This window comes from Brachyhypopomus gauderio, chromosome 10, assembly GCF_052324685.1.
Source record: "Brachyhypopomus gauderio isolate BG-103 chromosome 10, BGAUD_0.2, whole genome shotgun sequence".
In the NCBI taxonomy this organism is placed as follows: Eukaryota; Metazoa; Chordata; class Actinopteri; order Gymnotiformes; family Hypopomidae; genus Brachyhypopomus; species Brachyhypopomus gauderio.
Genome location: NC_135220.1, coordinates 13,503,973 through 13,527,760, shown reverse-complemented (window position 1 = coordinate 13,527,760; position 23,788 = coordinate 13,503,973). Strand labels below are relative to the sequence as shown.

Here is a 23,788-nt window from a genome sequence, read left to right as displayed (position 1 = left end):
TGACACAAATATATATACTTAACATTCTGTCAGAATACTGTAGAAATGTCAAGCTTCCTCATGGCAAATGCAAACTTGGTTTTTGTTTTTTTAACATCACAATATAACAACCCATTCCATATTGCCCTTAAGGAACATTAATTTTTTATTGTTTATCAACATGAGTTCCTCAACATGAAAAATTCTACCTATAGTTCATTTAAATAGAATCCAAGGTAAAAACTGAACCACATAGAAATGACAAAGGTAAACAAAATTTGAAAGAGGCACGTTCAGTCCAGAGCTGCTGTTCATTCAAAACCTTCAGATGTTTCATTGTACAATACACTCTTTCAAACATCCTGGAAAGGTGGCAAAGACAAAATGGTGCTTCAGTGCTTACGTATATTTATTGTAAACAAAAGAAAAAGAACATACAATGTACAACAAATTTTGCAAGAGCATGATCTTTTCATGTAGTAGCCTAACATTTTGGTTTCTGGGGCTACAAGGAGTCATCAACAGAACACGCCAAAGTACAACACTAAGTGCGCAGAGCCACTATCCATCTCGGTGAACTGCAGCTTTTAGACACCATTTCAACTGCGCGGTGCAGTAGCAGACACAGTGGAAAACAGGTGTTGTGCAAACACAGAAGCCTCATTTTGAGTAACATCCTTTTGATACCGAGTCGTGTGCATTAGTGCTTTTGGTGGACTCAATAACGGACCCATGTCGTGTCGCAATCAGCCTTCTCAGGGAGGCCACTTCTGCCGACAGGTCTGCGATGCCCCTTTTCAAGTACACGTTCTCCGACTCTGAGCTGGCACAGTAGCCATCTTTAATGTCAACAAGTTTTTTAGTCAAAGGCTCTGATGGGTCAGGAGAAAGTCTGCTCTGGCAGCCGCTTGGTGGAGCCTCCCTGTGGTCTTTGTGCCAGTACTCTGGCTGGTGGATCCAGTCTTGGACGTTGTTTACCTGCAGGGACAGTGGGCTCAGTGTGGACTGGGTGTACTCAGTGGCGGCTCCCTGACTCAGCTGGTAGCATCCTGTTGCAGACATGTCAATGGGGCAAGAGGATTTCCCAGAGGAGTCATAGTCTGGATCGATGGTCTCCACTTTGATCTGAATGGCCCGGGCTTTGATGCGCAGTTTGTGGGGCAGAGCTGAGGCACTGCAGTCTGGCACTTTGAGGGCAGAGACTATCACACTCCTTTGGTCCGCGGTGGATGGCACTGGACCTTTGGGCACCTGCTGTTCATCCTCTCCATCTGACGACTTGCTCACCGTTCCATCGTCTCCGTCGGAGGTCCTTGGTGAGTTGCTGGATGATCTGGTGATCTGCAGGAATGGGGAGGGTTGAGAGTAACCTCCAGGGAAGGGGCTACTCAGGTAATTTCTGTACAGTTCGAAGGGACTGGCTCGGTCCTTGGCATAGCTGCTACTCTCTAGAGGTTCTTGCTTGATGATCTCAGGAGACCTGCAGATGTTCACTAGTGGGCCACCATGTGTCACCATGCCAGAATCAGATCCCTCTGACAGTGAACTGTGCGGGGACTGTTTGATGACCGATATGCAGCTACCACTGAGTCGCGAGGGCTCCAGTTCTCTTGGGTAAGAGTCTTCGGTATTGCTAGATGACACAAAGTCCCGGTAGAGGGCAGTGGTAGAGGTGGAGATCTTCTGGACTTCCTGAGCATAGGTGGCCGAGCTTACCAGGCCAAACTTCAGCTTGAGAGAGAGCAGCTCGGCCTTGAGCGATGCGTTCTCCTCTCCCAGTGCCATCAGCTTGGTCTCCAGCACCATGTCGTTGAGTCGCCTCTTCTCCCGTGAGCGCTTGGCCGCCTCGTTGTTCTTGCGTCTTCGCTCCCAGTACAGGTTGTCCTTCTTCTCCTCCGGGATGAACTCCCGCTTCCTACGACATGAAGACGTCTTGCCCTTGAACGGCAGGCTGGACAGCTTGTGGTCGATCAAGTCCCTGTCTGGGTCCTGCAACGCCATGGCTAAGACCAGGGCGTCCTCCCCACCATATGATGGCTCCTTCTTAATTGCCTGCATATTACACAACAGCGTGTCTGCATAAGCTCATTAGTTGTCGCTTGTGTTGAGCAGGTGCATCTTCATGGTAAACAAACAGCTGTGCCATACACGCCAATGGTCTCTGCTAATAATTCCAGGCGGGCACTTATTCCTCGTCAACCTGATGAAAGAGCAAAAGTCGTTTTCAGAAATAAAATACACAGAAAAAAGTATTATGTCTTAAAATCAGATTATGTCAGGCAAAACCAGTTTGTGTTTTGACAAATCCTGACTCCACTTGCTCCAAGCAAGAAATGTGATTTTATGATATGTATTAGTCATCAAACATCTCTCATTTCAAATTATGAGCTTAGCACATGTAGTATTAATCAGACTCAGACAATGACACATTATCATTCAACCTTCAAAAAAGATTTATGGAGACAATTGGAGTCTAGCTACAACATGAGAAGGTAAATGAGTTTCACAATAAAGCAACTGATAGTGTCCTGTGTATGAATTAATTTTAATCTCTGATATTTCCCGTAAGACTAAATCCCACATAATTAATCACTGTACGCATTCTTCCATGACAAAGTTCTAGAATAATTACATTTAATGAAATAAATGACAAATGAACAAACGTAATACCAATAACAAAATATAAATTTGCTTTATTTAAGAGGTTAAGTGGCTTCTACATATGATAACTACATACTTGAGCCAGGTACAGTAATAACAGCAGTGTGCTCCTGAGGCCAGCACATTGTGCTCTCTGTCTTTGAATCCCTCAGTGCTTCTGAAGCGTGACATCACTGAATCTCCAGTAGATGCACTCCTGCTATTGGCTCACAGGATTCAGCAGCTTGTCAGCTGATAAGCACTATTATGTAAATTTCACTCAGATGCCAACACTCCATTGCTTAAGATCATACAGTAACTTATTTGTGTTGATGACTTATAATGACTTATGACATTATATATATGACGTATATAACTTGGGCTAATTTTGATCAAGATTAATTGTTTCCACAGTGCGCAAACGCTCACCAGAAAATCAGTTTAGCGCCATTATCTATCTTAGAATAATCAGTAATTTGGTGGGTGAAATGTAACCACAGTTACATGTGATTTTGCTTGTTACAAATTCATTTCTTCACATAGTCAACTCAGGCCAGCTGTAACACATTTTCAAAAGCACTGAAATAAATACAATATCTTATTTTCTTCTTTGATAAATATTTGATAGCCACGTGCACTATTTGGTTACCAGTCTATAATACATTTAGCCTGGTTTTAATAAGTAAACTTTGAGAGACGACCTTGCGTTTATGTATTAAAATGCAACTAACTTTTAAGGATTGACGCGCCAATTTAAGGTTATGCAGCGCCTTGGCTCTGGAATGATGTCATCGCTTACGCAAAAAGTACATAGAAACACAACACTTACTGACACGTTAAACACGATTAAAGGTTATTTTAAGCCACACATCGAAGTTATAAAATATACAAGGGATAAACAAAGACACACAGGACATGCGAGAAGTCCATATAGCGATATTTGAAAATCCCGTCGGGAAGAGCATGGAAAACTAAAAAATGGGCTGATGGCAATGACCTTCAACGTGTCGGTCCCAACAATCAATTGCATTGGCTAAAGGCTTTCGAATAGCCCAAGCGACAAATTCGGAAGTCAATAAAAGTCATATATATATATATACCGACTGACAGAAAATTGGGCTGGTACAGTATATGTCCTTTTATATGATATAAAATTAACACAAGAACTGGTGCTTCAAGTTTCCTTAACCTGGGGTAGCAGCGTAACCGCGGAGGTTGGGCCAGGCGCCTCCCGGGCGCGCGGAACAAAGGAACGCGACTAGCCGTGATCATCGCACGTGCTTGGACATAACATCACATAACATAACACAAAAACAACCAAGGATTATATCAAAACACAACCCTAATAGTGTTCAACAGCGTAACACGAGGTGAAAGCCTTTGTCTCGTTTTAACAATTTGTTTGGTTAAGGTTTAACGCTTAGCCTACATTTCAGGTGTATATTGGGTTATTTTTTAAACTAAAATAGCTTAATTTCTTTCCAAATATATGTGATGAAACAAAGTTAATTAAGTACGTATTGTTCTATAATTAAGTGACAGCGACCGTTTTAAAACTAGAATTGCGCTATTGACAAACAATCGAAACAATGCTGATGTTTTTGACAGGCCTTGTGAGATGTAACCCACGACGAGAAATGTTTTATAATGGGATTCGACGTGTGCCCCGTTTACATTTTAAGAACATGTTAAAAATTAACCAAATGTTATAGTATTCACAAAATCCTTTATAAGAAAACGTTCCCGAATCGGTTCATTCACAACTCCTCGATGCCCCAGATTCCTTTAGGCAATCTCGTCAAGAGTGGAATATGTGTGACCAGTCTTCCTCCAAAGCATTCAAATGTTGTGGTCGTTAGTCAGTAATTTATGGAATTACTGATCCATGATAATCTACGACCTTTAAAAGACGGGAAATTCGGGAACGATGCGTTTATAGCGATTTCAGATTTCTGTTTATTCCCAGGTTTTAAAAAAGGAAATACAAATTCACTTGTAATAAATTAGGCCTGTAAGAAATTGGTACCATGCACTAAAAAAAACCCGACAAAAATCCTGTAAATATTGATCTCGGCGTCCTCGGTGTGAGCGATGCGACACCCCCACCCACAGTATGGGTCACTATGCCTTTCCAATTGTTGTGATAACATTTCCAACTTACATAATTCACATTTCTAAGTGTGCAGTAAGAATCTGTTACAAGCCGCTATCCCAAAACCACCCAAGCGTTTAATACTGCTCCCAAATCCAACGCAGTTATTGGGAGGGAAGTTTTTTAATCAGAGAACGTGTCTTTAGTTAAGCTACTTGCAAACATTTTTACAAGATAGTTGAGTTACAGATTCAGAAGCAGTAAAGTATTGGACTATATTCACCAACAATCCCCAATGTATAGGACTATATGCTATAATGTCCTAAACAAACTAGCAACTGTCCGGATGACTCACTGTAAAACAAGTAAAGAAAAAATAAGCATACCTTTAATTAATACAAGTTCGGTCATACAGTCCGTAGTGTGAAACGGCGTAAATGAAACACATAAAGCAACACGGCTCTCATCAGCAACAGTAAAATTCCAGTAATTGTGAGGTAATGTTTCCCTGTTCCTCCTGTGCGTTTTCCTCCCGGAGTGACTGCTGCCTCATGGATCTGTGTTAGTAGGTCACTGAAGAAGTGTATTGGCAGCGAGTAGTGACTGACATGCCTTCTAGCCAATTGGAATCCAGCATTTTCCGATTTCAACCAATGATTCGCTTTTCTTCTGGCTACATCAATAGTCTAATACAAATGAATGAATTCTACTTGGGGTTCTACTGTATGTTGGATAATCATGCAGAGAAACACCGACCCAATGGAGAACTGCAGTTGAAAGGACAACACTTGTCATAAGCACACAAACATACGCACACACAAACTTAAAATGTGCATTTAAAATGTAAGGGCAAAGGAATGAAAGAAATTAAAGTCGTAGTGGTATAACATTTAGGTTACACAAAAAAATGACCGTGAAATGACATAACGTAGAGATAACGGCTGCATGCGCGAAACAACATCTGTTTCTACACACTGTGAACTGTGTAGTTTACGTGTTTGTAAATTGTTACCTAAATGAGGAGCTCTTCACAGACTTGACCTGCTCACGTGTCTCTAAGGTGTAGATAACTGCGGCTCTTACAAAAACAGCAACAGCGCCCCCCTACGTTTAGTCTCGGGTACAGAGCACCAGAACGCACCAGTTTTCCATCTTTCAGGTCCTGAACGATGATCCATCTTCTGTTTCTAAAGAAAAATGCACGACTCTTAAATATCAAGAGCACCGCCGGTCTTTTTTGCTTGATTACACATGGTGGTTCTTATAGAGTAAGCGTCTCCCCTATTAAACAGGTTAAACATGTTTTGAAAGAAAATATAATTACATATATATATATATATATATATATATATATATATATATATATATATATATATATATATATATATATATATATATATATATCCATATAAAACCATATAAAACCGTTAAGATATATGCGAATTGATATGCATCAGACGTTACACTAGTTATGAAAACCGTAGGCCTACCTGATGTTAGAGACAGTTTTACTGATTATCGCCTATCATAGTCTACTCGCTTCTATTTCACATCACAGCTGAGGACGGACTTAATTTCAGATTAATATCATCCATTTACATTTATATTTGTAACATTTAGAATATTTTCTTATCTTGTACATACGTGCTTTGTAGTCTTTACTAAACCATCCTAATACTAGCATGCTCAGTGTCAAGAATACTATCAGACCTTGGATAAAACAAACGGGAAAGAAGCCAATACTTTTTCAAGCGTTTTGAAGTGCTCAGTGACACAGTGAAGTCTTTGAAAACAGTGTATCAGCTGTACAGGCTGCCGAGGAAGTTCCCATACCAGGATGCCAAGACAGAGGAAACTCGTGATACTTGTTTCACAGCCCCAGTCAGACGATGCTTATATTAATTGTGTGGGCCTATCACCATTATACATTCTAAACACGTATTTTGCGATTTCACGTGAGAAGGTCTCAGTGGAAGGCTTGTGCATGCTGTTATCTTAAGACGAGTGTATCTAAATGTGCTACTAAATCACGGTTCAACAGAGTAATATTTGTAGCACACCAGCATCTGTTAATTACACACTTAGCCACACCACAATTTCTTCGTCACTTGCATGACATAGCACGCGCAAGCGTGAGCTGGCAAATATTCCACTTCGACTGTGTTGTAAAAGAGGCGCGAGGACATTGGCGATCGGTGTAAAAAATGTATTTATTTCAAAATTGTGCACTCAGTTGTACACTGTACATCGTCAAAACAAGCGTTGCACGTTGTTTATCTTCCCCGTTAGACCAGTCTATTGATACCTTCTGCCATCATGGAACAATACACAGTACTTTATTCTCAAACAGCATGATTAGAATCCCCAGAATGAGGAGCGCGCGTGATCCACGAGTCTTTCTCTCCATGTGTCACTTTATTTACTTTGTAGCGTAATTTGTGTGGCAGACGTGGACTCACGGACACACGTTCAGTTTGTTTAATGGTCGTAAGTTCTTTGCGAATGCTTTTCGCTTCTGTAATGGCTGGAACACGATCTTCGTCGGATGGTTTATCCATCAGAACGTGCGTGTCACGGTCAGGTACTGCAGTTGCTGCCCGTGAGTAATTAGATATACCAGCAGAACTGTTCGGGGATGAGGCCATCGTGGAGAGCGCATTGATATGCATTCCTTTCCTTTGGGACACTTCATATGCAAAGGGCATAAGTGTATTTCCGGGACTACATACACCGCTGCACGCGGGAATTCTCCAAATGTTCCCGCCTCTTTCACGGCCGTTTTCCATGAGAGCGACTGTCGGTATGGTTGGAGCAGTGGTCATCCCTCCGAGGGACACAGAATCGCAGGCTGTACTGAAACGATGCGTTTGGCTGTCTGATCTGCATCGACCAGAAAGAGCACAAGACGAACAGCTGGTTTCTGTCAACGGGGCCAGTGGCGCAGGGCCAGAGAAGTCAACCAAAGAACGCAGATAAACATCCCTTGGCAGTTCTTGGGTCAAGGGATTTTCCATTATAGTGCCAAGTGGATATTGCACTCCGAGACCATGATAGTGAACTGCAGACAGCGCCGCCTTCAGCTTTTCATTTTCCCGCAGAAGTTCCACGGCGCGTGCCTCCAAGAGATGTTCCTCCACGCGCTTGCGCTGACGCGAGCGTTTCGCTGCTTCGTTATTTCGACTACGTTTCAGCCAGTAGTTGTCGTCTTTCTGTTCGTCTGGTGTGAATTCTCTTTTTCGACGCGTTGTGCCATTTGTCTTCACAGCTGTATCAGCCTTAAGTCCTTGCATGGAGTTCCCGCAGCACTTGTAAGTGGTCTGCAAGTCGTTAACATTAACCTGCTCATCGAACGCAAAGCAACAAGTGCTAGATATCATTGTGACAGAAGTATAGTGGACTACGAGGTACAGGCTGCAGCTCTCGATAGACACTTCATTTAACTTGAAGCAGGCGTTGTGCAAAAACGAGCATTTTCAGCGTGTTCGGTTATTATAAAGGTGTATACAAATGTAGAAGTAAGGAGCTCAGGATGAGATGAGATCTGTTAAATATGGTTTAGTCACACCTTTTTCTGGAACCGCAAAATGCATTAACGCCCACTGCGCAAATCATTGGTTATCCTGCACATCTACATTCTTGGATAATTCATGTCCTTCTGTTAGCGCTTGACTTTCACAACTATTGATACGACAAACGGTAAAAATAAAGGCTGCCCGTAGACAGGCGTGACTTCCTGCGCATGTGTAACAGTAGCACGTGGACATGTCCGACAGTTGCCCATAGAGAGTTTATTAAGGTGATGTTGTGAAATGTAGACTTGTTCTTAGCAGGACCACTCGAGTTCGACAGGTGGGGCTTGGGTATCAATTTGCACACACTGAAATGACTCGGAGGTCAATTTCTTTAGCTTAAGCGCAATTACTAGTTACATTAATTATTTTCGTGCTTTTGGCTACTATCCGGCTATATTAATATGAAACAAACTGAATGGGTTATGCGTAAATTGTAATTTGCATGGAAAATGTAATATGAACTAAACATTGATCGTTTTGTTTGAGAAGAGAAAACAAGGATAGCCTACAGCACGCCGAGTATAACTACAACAGTGATCTGAGACTGCACAGCTGAACATGAACTATACAGTTAAAACTAAAGGTTGAAAAGAAAAATCACAATATGTGCCACATGTCACTTTATTTGACACTCCATATCTCTGGTTGTACACAATATATGGTTAAATTCTGTTATAACGGCTTGGTAAAAAGCAAATATCTGGTTTTACACAAATTTAGGTAATACCGCTGGCTAAACAAAAATTAAAAGAGAGTAAAAGAAAATAAAAAGAATCACTTAATTTCTTTATGAGAAACAATGACATAAATTACAAATCTTTACAAGTTTTTGCACCTTAAAAGCAACTATATCTGTTGACCTCTCACGTTTCTACAGGCTTTGATAATCTGTGCTGCAGTGTGTTGCATAGTTTTAAATCGCTTAGAAATTCTTACCCCACATTCAGATTCTGCAACAGTCAACATAAACATCAGTGCAGCAAACAGTCTCATTCTCACATTACTGAGACTACGAGACAGATAGTCAAGATTGCCTGACCTTTCCTGTATGGCGAAGTTTTGAACTGAAAACAAAATGGAGACACTGATGGGTGGCAACAACAGAAATCCTTATAAAAAGATACAATGTTTCATGTTGCACAGCAACAGTAAGAACACAAATTCTTCTGAATGGCTTTGCAACAAGTTTGATTTTAAACAAGTCCATGTGTTATATTAGCAACTCACTGACTGTGAAAAAGCAAGAAGTTAAACTTAGATTCTTCATTGCCGACCACTAAGGGTAGCTAATCAATATATCTGTCACCAGTTCCAGAGGTACAGCCTTAAAAATGGAAAACATGTATTAGTTACTGCCAAAACCCCATAAATAACATTCAGTTTTCGTCTCAATCGTTGGTTTCTCTCACAATTTTTTTTTTAGACTGATGCTCAACTGGCAGACGCTACAAAAGTCACGCTCCACAGGACCACAGGTTGCCTATGCTTCTGAGTGCATTTCACAGTCATCCATTTGTGGGCTGTCATTGTCTCCTAGAAGCTCCGTTTCTGGGACAGATGTGTCCTCGTTGTGCAGGCCATTCTGGGAAGCACCATCTGCCACGCTCTCCTCAGCCGCCTTTGCGTCCTCGCTCAGGAGGCCGGCCTTCTCGGTACCCGATGCGTTGGATGGCGCTGTGGTGACATAACCCGTGCTGGTGGAACCACTGCCACTGTGGTGTGAACCTGCCTTAGCTACCATCTGTGGGTGCATCTGCTGTGAGGGTATTTGCATGGGAATCTGCATGGGGTAGAAATTCTGGAGGTACGGATAAGCCGGCACGGGCTGGTAGCCGTTGACGGGAATGTAAAGCTGTGGAGGTACCATGGGTCTCATTTGGCTCTTCATGGGCACAAACTGGGGCTGGGGAAAGGACGAGGCCTTCTTGGGGCTGATGTAACGTGCTGCGCTGATGTTACTGACGGGGCTTGTGCTGAGTGAGCTCGTCTGGGTTGTGTTGCTCGTTCCGGAGGTCTGTGCCAAGCTGTTGTAGTTGGACAAGCTTTCCCAGGTACGCAAGCGCGCGTGTATGTCCTTGAAGCGCGGCCGTCTCGCGGGGAACTCGTTCCAGCACTCCAACATGAGCGTGTAGATCCAGGCGGGGCAGTCGTCTGGACATGACAGCACTTGCCGGTTGCGTACCATCTCGATCACATCCTGATTTGAGTAGCCACAGTAGGGCTGTAGGCCATAGCTGAAGATCTCCCACAGCACCACACCGTAGGACCAGATATCCGAGTCGGTGGAGAATTTGCCATATGTTATGGCCTCTGGGGACATCCAGCGTATGGGGAAAGGATTGTTGCCCATCAGCTTGTAGTAGTCAGCAGAGTAGACCTCACGGAAAAGCCCAAGATCAAGAATCTTCACATTGAGTTTATCACAGACCAGGATGTTCCGAGCAGCAAGATCTTTGTGGACCACGTGGTGACTGGACAGGTATTCCATCCCTGCTGCCACCTGGGTAACTATGTGCAGAAAGTCCGTCTGCTCAAGGGCAGACTTAACCGTTTTGTCATCGTCAGAGCTGCCGACGTCAGAGTGCGGTGACCGCATTACCAAGAACTCGTGTAGGTCCCCGTGGCCGGAGTAGCTGAAGAGCATACTCATGGGTTGCTCTTTGGTCACAGCTCCCAGGAGGCACACGATATTGGGGTGTTGGAGACGTGAACGGAGCATGGCCTCATGACGGAACTCTTCTCGCAGGGTCCCCTCGTCCTTGTCTTTGACCGTCTTGATGGCCACCACCTGGGTCTGCTCTCCTGGTGCTGTGCCATAAAGGTGACCTTTATAGACCTTTCCAAAGCGGTCTTCTCCGAGCTCCTCCATGAAGCGTACGGCGGACAAGTTGATTTCTCTGAGCTTTGCCTGTGAAGGCAAGATCGTATTAGTTCCACACAAAATCCCACATTGCTCTTTATGTAAAATGAAGAGATGTTAACCTGTGAGGTTATGACATATAGGATTGAATGATTTTATGATGGAGAACATTGCTTGTAGTATCCTACACAGTGATTTAATTGTGTCTCCAGCTTTATGTACTACAGCAAAACAATATCTACATGTTGACCTTGAAAGTAAGATTACAAATGTGAAATGTCCATGGTGTGTTTGGTAATATTAGTTTTTACATAATGCAAGAGTAACATATAGTTGCTCTTTATGATTCTCCACTTCAGAATCTTCTCAGATCTAGAGACTTAATCCTCTAACTTGGGGATGTTGGTGATCTAGAGTGACAGGGACCGGCGGGGATGCAAACACCTGAGGCTTGTGCTGGTTGAGAAGTGGGAGCTCCATGTCGTGACTGGGAGACGCGGCGAGCGGGCGGCGAGGAGGAGTGTCTACCGACTCCTTCTGCTTGTTACGGCACATGCAGACCAGGAAGAAGAGGCAGGCGATGACGAAGGGGATGGCGATGCTGGGGATGAGGATGTAGAGGATCTCCTTCTTCATGTTCTCTGGAGGTTCTGAGGTATTAACACACTGGATGAGAACTACTGAGTGGATTTATTATGGAATTTCATCCATGATGGGCGTGATGTTTACTCACTGCATGGGTGGATGTCACAGAAATCCACCCTTATATGGGGGTCAAGGGTGAAGCACCAGGGACTCTCCATCTGCCCTCCTGGGTTCCTGCAGAAGTTGTGCCCCCCTCTGAGCTCTGGATACTCCGCAGGGGTCAGATGATGGCTGTGTGGGTATTGGTTACTCCAGGGCTGGCAATGTTGGCCAGACTTGGTTACACTGACGGTGCCTCTGTAATTGGCACCGCTGCCATTGTAACAGCTGTGATCTGGAGGAGAATCTTTCACAAGGACTGAAAGTTAGAAGGAAGAAACGCACAGCCAAATGAAGAAACACTGTAGAAACCTGCAGGTTAAGTGGTAACAAACTGATACCATGTTGCGCAATATTGTGGCGCATTGATAGCGCAAACAGCAGAAACTTCATAAGCACCACTAGAGGGCAGTATTAATAAAATTAATTCCCAGAAGTTTTTAAACACAGACCAAGGTGCTCTAAGAGATTAACAAAGAGACAGACGGCCCCTGGGACCTGCGGCGGGTCCACCTACATGCCTCCAGGCGGTCGGTGGGGACGCCGATCCGCATGCAGCTGGCGGCGTCGGGCGAGCCCGGGTGGGGGAGCAGGTGGCAGGTGGGCAGCTCCAGCTGCATGAGGATGAGGGGGTTGGAGCGGGCGATGGTGTACTCCGCCCGGCACAGGTCGTTCTCCAGGGCCTCACACTCATCCCTGCAGAGCTGGCGCTGCCGTGGGCCCCTGCTGCCCTCCTCACACAGAGGGAACACGTAGTGGCAGAAGGAAGGGATGGCAAACTGGGAGCACTGGTCAGACAGCTGGGTGGAGGTCCCAATCATTGTGAACGCCGCTGTGGTGGGGGGGATAAAGTGAGATGAGGGAATAGGATTAGCGCGACTCGCTGCCTGGAGACACACAGTACTGGGCGGAGATGTATTTACGTTTTTTTAGGACGTGAATCTGATGCCAGAGACTGGACAGGTAAGTTATGGGCATAATAAAATATTAAATATAATTAAATGTTACAAATAATTCTCGATAATATAAGTTATTATTTTAATCATTTAGTGAGGAAAGGAAGGAGATCTTTCTGGAATCCTTTCAAAATCCTTTGGACTTGGTTATCTACTGATCTGTTTTCCCCTCTAAATTCTCCTCACTGTCTGAAAGGGATGGATAAATTGATTCGTAATTCAAGCCCTTTTCGGTTATGGGCATTTTTCCATTGAACTAAGAACACAGAACCCACAGTTGAAAGAGATTACATGTAAATAAAAGTAATGAAATTATATGAACTCAATTTCCTGAGAAATTTTAAGCCAAAGATGACGTTGAGAGACTTTGGTGAGTTGGGGTTGAGGAATGGTGAGACATTATCTCCTCTGACAGCACTATTGTGAAGAAGATATTTAATTTCACTATATGATAAGATTTCTGTTTCATTGACTTCCTGCACTCAGAGTTCCGAGTGATTATAACCAAACCCAAGATCGTCTTCATATGGGGAAAAAAACAAGCATCCTAATGCCTTTAATAAGAACGTTTTACAAATGGTCTAGAATCTCTACATATGATACTTCTAAATGTCGACCAAGGTAATTTTCACCAATCATATTTGATGCATTACACTTTTAAATTAATACCATACAGACAAACCTCCTGCAAATAATATTTTCCATATGACTCCACATGAGAGTGCCCCACAGATCCACGTACAGTACATAGGAATAATACACCAGACAAAGCACAAGTCACGTTCTGGCAACTGTAGCAGGAATCCCAAAGGGACGGAGCAGCTGGAATGTTTATCGCAGCATATTTCTTAACGATTGTAATTTTGCTTGCCTAGAACGTACCATGTTCCTGCACATCAGAGATACAAGAGCCCAAATTAAGACCAGCTCAGGCCTTTAGCCCTGAGGCTAATGAGTGCTAAGCAGAATGCCCGTTGACCTGAGCACGACAACCATGCAATGATGTGTGTCACTAACTTGGGAGAGCTGTGACATTGTGAATGCGGCCTGCAGTCGCCCCCTACCTGTGATGCGGTTCTCACTTTCTCCTTGCATCTGCAGAGACTGCACATATATGCTCCTGTTGCCAATAAAACGAGCACACGCGATGCCCCGATACGGCTGACAGAAGCCCTTCTCATTGGTCCTAAGAAACAAAGTACAGACACACAAAGCACAAGTTACACATGAGGAATGACTTTACTAATAATTAAGATACACATTTCTGCCATTCACAGAAGTATGTTAAAGTAAACAGGTTAATATTAGTCAGGCAGTGGCTATGTGTTTCCAATGCATTAATAATAATTACATAAATCATTGCACAAATAAAAGTTTAATATTAACATTTAGCCATACAGAGTCCCAGTGTGGTAATTACAATGTGTTTCAGATGAGCAAATGTTATAGTTCAATAACGTCAGATACTGTACAGCACAGCTCACAGCAGATGACTTTAGGCAGGCTGTGTATGACTGCACGATCACATGCCAAGGGAAGGGATGTGATCATGCTAAAGAATTCCATGACAACGTGCTAACTCACCAAGTTACAGAATTATGCATGTCATTTTTCTGAAGTCCAAGATGTACACGATGTCCAAAAATATCTCCAATCCCTCATGTGCACAAATGGTGCCAAAGCAAGTGTGTGTGTACGTGAATGTACTCTAATGGGGTTCAACATGTTTGACTGATTCATTAGTGATCACAGCCTCTGTTCATGCAATATAATACCTTTCTTATGAGTAACCACAATAGAAATGGCACCAGGATGAAAGTGTCTACATGAAAGTATCTGCAGTGGAAAGCACATTAAGGCCCACAAAGGACTATAATAAAACAAACTTGCAAAACTTTTCATATCATAAGGGCAAAGGTCATTCAGTTCTTGTGCTCTATGACTGCACATGGGATGCATAAGGTGCTTGGAATGTGTTTCCCTCATGAGAGGATGCAGGAGATGGGTGAGTGTCTTCAAGGGAGTGCTCAGAAGAGGGGTGAGACAGCACTCTCCTCTTGATTGGCTGGCATTCATTTTCACAGCAACTCGTGAGACCCTGGGTACAACTCAGCATCCAAGCCCAGTTAGCATCCAGGCCAGATGGCCGGCCCAAAGCCCAAGGCCAATGGACAAAACCACAGCGATGTGCTGAGACACTCCAGCAAATGCATCACTTCTCAGGACGCCGTGTGAATTCCCCCAAGTCCAGTCATAGAGCCAGGGGCGGAGCGCCAGGGCACTGAATCTGGACTGAGGTGTGAGGGCTTGTGGTATCTGACTGCAGCAGTCTAGCAAAAGTCACACAAGTCACATCAACTGCAAAACCTTTTGACTGTTTGCCACATCACATGTCACTATTGCACTGATTAAAATCACCTGTAAACTGCTAATGAGGATATCCTGTTTTCCTTTTAACACAGTTGTTAAGTAGATGATTCTGATCTGTACTGATATACAAGAGAAATAAATATTTCTCACTTTCTGAAAAGCATATTTAACTGGATATAATTATTGAACCGTAAACAAAGTCTCTGGGGTGGTTTAACGAGGACCCATTTATTTCCATATTAATAAGGGATTGGAATACAGACCTTGTTAATCACTCGTCCTGTATGCATTAATCAATCTGAGCCCGTTAGCAGGTTTTATTGCATGTTCAACAGAAGAGTACATGAAATCTTATAGGGAGGCTTAGCAAGTCTTCGACATCCTTACAAACTGAAGGCTCGCCACATGGATGAATTCCAGAACTGTATGCAAAAAGGCAAAGACGTTGGAGTAAAAGGTACTTTAAGATACTGTAACTAAAAGTGGCAGATATGAGCAAGTCCACATTGTGCTGGACTGCACTAGTTATATTCTAGCCAATCTTGCAATGTAATGCAGGAGAAAGACGGGCTGAAATAACTGCGCAGGACATGGCCTTGGGTTTGTGTGTGTGTGTGTGTGTGTGTGTGTGGTGTGGGGACGTGTTGTCACATTTCCTTGCTCCGTCTTTGAAGAGGTGAAGTCGTCCGAGTTGAACACAGGAAACAGAACCCATCAGAACCAGTATGCTGGGCCCCAACTAAACAGGCAGGATTCCACTCCTCAGCCTTCATATGTGAGATGACGTGTGGGAAACACCCACTTCACATTGTGCATCCTTTCTCTTCCAATTATGAGATTTAAATGTGTGAATGGGTTGTTTGTGTTTGTCTGTAATTCAACAACCATACTGCCCAAAAGAAGTTTCCACTGTTCATTTGTCTCATCTGGAATAACGCCAGGGTCAGTGGGCAAGAAGACCAGTCCTGCTGGGATCCAGCTCACACATGCTTACAATTTCACTCCAGTTTTAAGTGACTTGGGGGAAATTTTCTCTCCAGAAAGCATTTGAAGCTTAACAAGAATTAGATTTACTTCCTAACTCTATCAGCAAAAGATACGTTAGTGGGCAAGAACATGTAAATGATTGCATAAAGCTTAAAAAAGAACTGGAGGAGTTCCCATAAAGTTGTACATGAATATTTATTATACAAAATGAATCATCCTAGTCTGCATACTTCACTATATGAAATACACTAAATATGTTGCATACAACTGTTTCTTTCCCTCAATTGAAATGTTTTTTTATTCACGGGAACATATATCAGAAGTCATCAAGCATACAACCTTCAAGGTTTAAGAACCTATGCTATATTTTCATAAAGAGAGCACAATTAAATTTGCTGTGAATAATTGTGAATAATTGCAGGTTCATTACTGGTTCAACTTTCAGGGCCTTTTTTGTCGGAAAATATGCCTTAATGTGGCTAAGTGATCTTATATAGTCCCAGCTCTAAAAGCCCATCAATGCTACGGCTTTTCTCCTGCGTCAAAATCACCACCACCAATTCTACTTCTCACAGTGGAGTTAACATAAGCAGGCCGGGCCCTATATTTACGCACTGAAGAGGGTGCGACTTCAAAGGGTGAAGTCGCAGTGTGGCTTTACGACTGCATGTCAGGGAAACAGACTTTGAGTGACTTTCTACAGAACGCTGGCTGCTTGTAGCACAGAGCTTGGTAGGTCAACCCTAGGTATCAAAACACATGTTTGCTCGTCGGTCAGCTGACCATCTTTTCAGCGTTCAATGCAGGACATGAAGCTTTCTTTTTTTAATGTGAAAGGGTGTAAGAGGACACAGGGGGTGGGAGGGTGGAGTGGGGGTGGAGTTAACATGTAGGCTCGAGCAATGCTGAAGCCCCCACTGGAACCTGACTCCAAGAACTGGCCTTCAACACTTGCCCCCCAACCGGGGCAGCAGGAACAGAGAGGGCGTTGTGTGGGTGTGTGTGGGTGTGCAGTGGTCTTTGGGCAGCAACCCCCACTCCTGGGTCCTTTACCTGCTCACGGCAAACACTCATCCATGCCTGCTTCGGCACAACACGCAAAATGACTTCATTAAAAAAAGAAAAAGAAATTCTCCCAGGGTTCCTGTCGCCTCCGTGCCAAAATGCACCTCCATACGACGGGTCCTCGATGTGCTGGGGCAGTTGTTTGCACGCAGATGGCCAAGTAATTGGATTAGAGCTCAAACAGAGCTCAAGCGGAGCATGCTGGCAGGCAGAATTTGAGAAAAATGCACCTGGGTGTGGGGGAATAAAACTTCTGATGGATGAGCCTTCGTGATCTCACGCACGGCCCCGTCCGGCTCCAGACAGGGGAGCGGACGGCGTTTGCACTGCAAGGTCAGCACTTAAGCGTGTGATCAGTGCCAGGCCTCCTGCAGCTGCGTGCTGAACTGGGGAACTAAATGCCATCACACCGCGCTGCATCCCCGCAGAGCTGGACACCCAACTAGAAGCCCCCGTCACGCCGAATTGATGTCCGGCAGCAGTAAACGAGGCCAAGACAAGGAGGCGGGAGACGGGAATCCGTAAAGAGACCACGGGACAGGCTGGGAAACGGCTACAGAGTAGCTGTGCGACTGAGCCATTGAATTTGCAACAAAGGAGCAGACAAATTGCTGGAAACCTCAGTAAAGATCACTTGGAGAAGTGCGGTGAAATAGTTTAATGGTAGACTCAGGTCCGGATGCTGGTGAACAGGCTGTTCAGTGAACCTCTACTGCAGCGGGTTATTCACTGACCGTTCTCTAATTCACAGAGAGACAGCTTTAATTGTATGTCTGTCGGTTGTCTCCCTCACCACAAGATGGCGATAATTACCCCCCAAAACACAAGTTTGGATCAGCACAGGAAAATAAAGAAGAACACTTTCTCTGCCACATGTGCTGGGGTGAGTCTTGGGATTTCCAAATAAAACAGCAGCCATAGTAGAATGAACCAATGACACCCTTACTGAGACTTATACTACACAGGGCGGAGGTTTCAGCTCTTGTTTTACGAGCGACTATCCCTGTAATCAGCAGAGAAACATACACACGCATGCACGTGCACAAACACACACAGACACAGACACACACACGGCTATGTGGAGTCTTTCAGTGACTCAGAGGAAAAGACACCGAGGGGCAGCGAGACGGACAAAAGCATTCCTGCTGAGTGGAATTTACAGCACTGCTCTAATCAGCCTGAGTGACCTGAGACTGCCGACTGCCTGGGGGTCCAACATCATGGAAACAGCGCTTATCACTAACACACACACACACACACACACACACACACACACACACACACACACACACACACACACACACGTGTGTACACACGCACGCGCTCAGACACACATGCATGCACACACGTGCTCACACACACTCACACGCACGCACGCACACACACACACACACACACACACACACACACACACACACACACACACAAACACACGTGTACACACGCACGCGCTCAGACACATGCATGCACACTCGTGCTCACACACACTCACATGCACGCACACACACACACACACACACACACACACACACACACACACACACAAAGGGCAGTGCTGCTCCTACTGTCAACTGTTGTAATATGTTCAAGTGTGTGGCAGTGAATGTGTATCTGTGTAATATGTACTGAGAACACTGTCACACTGGAGCACTCGTTGCTTTTAAAGACCATTAAGCACCATGTTACACAGACCTGCACTTCATCAACAAACCCAAACAAACTGGCCTGCCACACTACTGACACATACAGACCAGACGGATCCTGCACACTCACACAGCATGAAGGCTGGGCAAACAGTCCACGGGTCTACCAGCTGTGGCCCTATGTATGAAAAGCTCACAGACATTAGTCAGGGCATCTCAGATCAGCGCTAAGTGCAGGAAGGCTGCAAACATTCATATCACTTAGCACGTGTCCACGCGTGTTGTTTTGTTCACAGATCCATTTGAATGTGAATAGGTGCGTTTCACGCTTACACTTTCCTGAGAATCCTCTTATTTGTCGGCACCAAGTTGGGAACAATTATGACTCCGCCTCTCGCTTTCCGTCTGTAGCCGAGGGTGACCGCCAGCCAATCAGAGCTCACGCGGGCACGAGAAAGGCCCTTTGTTGCCTGCGGAGAGCCGGGCCAGCTCTGGCTCCGACCACCACCACCACCACAAGCCACCCGCGCTAGACGCCAACACACCTTCGGCTCGCACCCGCCTAGCGTTTACAACCAAATAAAACACCCCCAGTGAGGCAAAGGGCAGAATATGAACACAAAGGAGAAGAGAAAAGAGAGGTGAGGGTTAGGGAAATGGTGAAAAGTTGGAGGAGCTCAGCTGGTCATGACCACGTCAGGAAATGGGAAGTAAAGAGAATGATGTCACGATGTGTGCTCTACTGTGAGATTGTGAATAAGCTTCCTGTCCTTGACTCAGCAGCACTATGAACCCATCCTCAACCAGATGAGCAATGGGGGACGGGTAGCCTGGAAGGGCTAAGCGCCATTTTGCTTCTCAGCCAGCCTGTCCAACTCGAATGCCTTTCTCATAGAACCAAGACAAGAAGGGAATTAAACTCCTTCCACTACCACTTCTGAACAACCCTGTGTCTTAAACAAATGAGCAGGCCTCGAGAAGATGCACCGAGACGCTTGCTGAGGTCTGGTCATTGCTGACTGGAATCGGGCTGATTCATCAACTGCAACTCCAACCCCCACCAGCATCTGTCCTGTCTGAGCAGGATCTCTTTGTGTCTGTGCTGTGGAGTTGGCACCGTTTGACGCTCACCTCAGTCCTGCCCTCTTGGATGTAAGGACAGAAGTTGCATGTTTTAAATGTTCCTGAAGAGTGAGCGCAACAAACAAACTAGGGACCAAAGTATCCAAGGAGGATTTGGTATAAACAGTGGGCAGTACACAACAGTATAAAGTATACAATGACAAACATGCACAGACATGCATGTACACACACACACACACACACACACACACACACACAGAGAAAACTTACGCAGCATCAGGGCCATGAGTTGGTGACTGACCTGTAAAGGAGCAGAGAAGAAAAGTGCATCACCTCACCTGGCTAGAATATTTCAACAGAACAACCAGATCTGATCTCGAACATCTCCATCTGTTCTCAAAATTCCACTAGTCATGCAAGACACAGGCCAGCAGTGGCACTTTCCACAGTCCTGAGTGAGAGGAGAAGGCTATAACATCAACCCAACCCAATGGCTATACCATCAACCCAATGCTTTTATCAGAAAACACTGTGATGTAAAGCTGGGTCATCATGTGTAGCACTTGATCTGAGACAGAATGATGGATCATTGGTGTCACGTTGAGTGCTTTCATCTCTTCTGCCATTCAGTGCAAGCTCTCCTCTGAGGACGACCTAATGCTTTTACGAAGACTAACCTGTCGTTTTCAGTTGGGAGAATAATAGCGTTACTGCACTGGGATGACATTGCAGAGAGGCAGGAGATGCAGAGTCACTCAGATGTGCTCCTAAAGCTGTCAGGACCACTGTGTGAAATATGAGAATCCACATCTACTGGAGAATTTCCCCATGTGCACACAATAGAGTTTCCCCCGTCTGTTAAAGGGCTGCTTTGGCCAAAACGGAGGTAAGATGTTTCTAGAAGAGACTCCTAATGGAGGGACTCTAAGATTTATACTAGTGCCCTACAATAAATCCACTCTGATGCCCAGCAGAGATGTAGTACACGTGGCTCTGAACACAGTGCTGCCTTAGTTTAGGCTACAAACCAACGGGCTCTCCATATAATAACCTAATAGAAGCAGACAGAAAAGAAAACACCGGGGCTGTAATGTTGACTCTTAACAGCACTAGTGAGAATATAATTATTGTGTCCTGAAGTGCGATGGACTAAAAGAACATCTTATACCTGGTAGGTCAAATCTGAGAGTGCTTTGTATCGGGACACCAACCACAGGAATTCTGAAGGCGGCGACTCATTTCACAGCATCATTCACTGCAGTTTTTCTCTAAACTACTGCAATTTCTGGATTGGCCTTTAGTTTGACCTTTACCTTTGATTGCTACTAAAAAAAACAAATAATTTAGCATTAGGAAATGACCTCGGCCAGTCCAACACCTACAAAACCAGAAAGCACCCGGCAGCTCACAAACATACCAACAGATAAGTTCTCCCCATTGACCTCCAACCCCGTAGGCCTTACCCAGGCGGACGTAGAGGACGCCGGTGGCTGAGATGACTTTGAGCGCATTGGAGGCGACGCACTGGTAGTAGCCCGTGTCGGTGGTATCCAGGTCCTGGATGCGGAGCTTGGAGCCCGACTCCGTCTTACGGATGGAGATGCGGCCGTGTTCCTGCACCACGGGGGCGTCGTTCTTCAGCCAGCGGATGCTGGGGCGAGGGTGCCCAGACACCTTACAGTGCAGCGTCGCGGTCTGGCCCTGCATTATGGTCATGTTGTTCGGCATCTCCACAAACTCCAGGAAGTACCCTGGGGAGGTAGGTGGGGGGTTAAAAGGACAAAAGGTCAGGGGCCCGGACCTCAATAGAGGCTTTACAGAGAAACAGAATAAGCTACTCTTCACCAAACAAAGCTCTGGGTATTTCACATCATTGCTACTCAAAGGCTGTATTGGTACCATACAACAGAGCAGCCATGTAGGAAGAATGACTTGTGTGTGTGTGTGTGACTTTTTTTTGTTTGTTTTTAACTTCAAACAACTGTGTGACTTAACATGTGAAGGTCAAAGTTCCATCAGAGACCAGCAACGCAACATCTCAGAGGCCAGCAACCCCTGCTTAAGAGGGTCTGATCGCTCACGGACTGCTGAATTCAGAAGTTACAGCAATCCACCACATCTGGATTAAGTAACTGTAACCCCCATACCCCCCCCCCCCCCAGCCCCCTCGAAACAAACACGTTCTTCTGAGCAGCCTTAGCTTGATGGCTTGCGGGTGGATGGTGAGAATCAGGAAGGCTTGTGTTGGTTTTGGCAGAGCTAAAGTACGCAGGGGGTGGGGGGTTGGATGCAAAACGAGCATCTCACATAGGTCACACTCATCGTTAATAGTACTTTGACAACTACGGCAAACATGAGATGGACATAATAGATGACCTCTGGGAAAGGAAATACGCATAGTCAGAGTCAGGAATACTTGACAGTGGGTTTTGTGTGCTGGTGTAAAATGGCCTTCTAAGCACTTATTTTGAAAATTGATTTGCAAGTCATAAAAAAATCAACAAAACAAATGGCTTTTATAGGAGTCTGAGAACGCGTCACAAGTTACACAGGAATAAAGGAATTTTTATACACTTCACATTAATATAGTGCCTGTGGATCTTTCCCGTTTGTGGATTTGAGGCAGTGTTTGATCGGAGCATTTCCTACTATTTACTGTGGTGTGCAAGATGGCACACTAGTGTGGAGCTGAGGAATACTACATGACTGTAAAAGGGGAACGTGTGCAAGTAAGTAAGTGAGAGAGAGAGAGAGAGAGAGAGAGAGAGAGAGAGAGAGAGAGAGAGAGAGAGAGAGAGAGAGAGAGAGAGAGAGAGAGAGAGAGAGAGAGAGAGAGAGAGAGAGAGAGAGAGAGAGAGAGAGAGGGAGACTGGGGGTGGGGGCTCTGGTCAGCCTCAGTGTGTGAAAGGTGTGACCTCAGAGAATACGAGTTGCCAGACAGAACTCAAATAAACAGTAAGAGACGCGAGTGCCAGACCTCCACCTTATCACCCAGACACCAGGAGCCCCTCTGCCACTCAGGGCACGCCTGCTCACCCCCAGCCATTCCCACACACAGCTGAGGTCATGTCTATTTAACCTGCGCCTGCCCTTACCCATAAGGCAAAGCATGAGGGCTACAAGAACAGTAACCATAAATGGATTTATCTACCACTAAATAACAAAATAACCACTAAGTGGTCTCATTGTCTTTTTCTCTGTCAAATTCATGTCGATTGTAGATGTTCCATAATTTGAATTCCTTTTACTCAGCTGACAATCACACATTTAACAAATGAAATAAAGATTTGAGAGTTAAATTGAGACTCAGCATTGCTTAATTCCCTAAAACGTAAATCCTTTCTACAGAAGTAGATAACGGGACTGATGACAAGCAGATGATATGCATCTGAGGAGAAAGGAGGCAGGAGAGAAAAGAGGCATGGAGGAGACATGTGAGTGCTACACACAGAGCACGATAACACCGTGTGCAAGAGAGCAAGACCAGGGAGAGAGCAAAAGAGCGATAAAGGGGAAAGAACGTGACCGTAAGACACACATACACACAGAGAGAGGGAGAGAGAGAGAGAGAGAGAGAGAGAGAGAGAGAGAGAGAGAGAGAGAGAGAGAGAGAAAGAGAGAGAGATTCGTCGTGGTACGGGCAGGTTCTTACAGGTTCTGCGCTCTCTCTCACCGGATTGGCTGTGACTGCTTCACAATCTTGCCGCTCTGGGCACGTTCAGTTAGCGCAGAGATGAGACACGGAGGTGAGGGGGCCCACGGCGCACTACGCCTTTACAACCCGTAAGTGGCAGGCC

At 44.9% G+C, this 23,788-nt stretch overlaps 2 protein-coding genes across 3 annotated transcripts in view; both read right to left on the bottom strand.

Annotated features, from left to right (window-relative positions):
* Window positions 1–370: 370 nt before the first annotated feature.
* nfil3 (nuclear factor, interleukin 3 regulated) lies at window positions 371–5,312 on the bottom strand. Its single transcript, XM_077019640.1, has 2 exons — window positions 5,098–5,312; window positions 371–2,179 (listed from the first exon to the last, which is right to left on the bottom strand). Exon 2 carries the CDS (start codon window positions 2,035–2,037, stop codon window positions 640–642), a length of 1,398 nt encoding a protein of 465 aa, XP_076875755.1. The 5' UTR covers window positions 2,038–2,179; window positions 5,098–5,312; the 3' UTR covers window positions 371–639.
* Window positions 5,313–8,888: 3,576 nt separating this feature from the next.
* The window catches only part of ror2 (receptor tyrosine kinase-like orphan receptor 2), a 57,430-nt gene continuing 42,530 nt past the window's right edge, over window positions 8,889–23,788 (bottom strand). Inside the window, exons 3-9 of one of the 2 annotated variants that reach the window (XM_077019638.1) lie at window positions 21,455–21,742; window positions 20,262–20,292; window positions 13,908–14,029; window positions 12,405–12,719; window positions 11,877–12,134; window positions 11,588–11,793; window positions 8,889–11,191 (exon numbers count right to left, since the gene is read on the bottom strand). In XM_077019638.1, coding sequence (XP_076875753.1) covers window positions 9,764–11,191; window positions 11,588–11,793; window positions 11,877–12,134; window positions 12,405–12,719; window positions 13,908–14,029; window positions 20,262–20,292; window positions 21,455–21,742 — 2,648 coding nt within the window. In that variant the 3' untranslated portion in view covers window positions 8,889–9,763. The remainder of the gene's footprint in view (window positions 11,192–11,587; window positions 11,794–11,876; window positions 12,135–12,404; window positions 12,720–13,907; window positions 14,030–20,261; window positions 20,293–21,454; window positions 21,743–23,788) is intronic. The other variant, XM_077019639.1, reaches the window with a different exon arrangement.

Excerpts from the sequence above, each read along its gene's own strand:
- nfil3 (XM_077019640.1), bottom strand. The coding sequence starts at position 2,037 with ATGCAGGCAATTAAGAAGGAGCCATCATATGGTGGGGAGGACGCCCTG.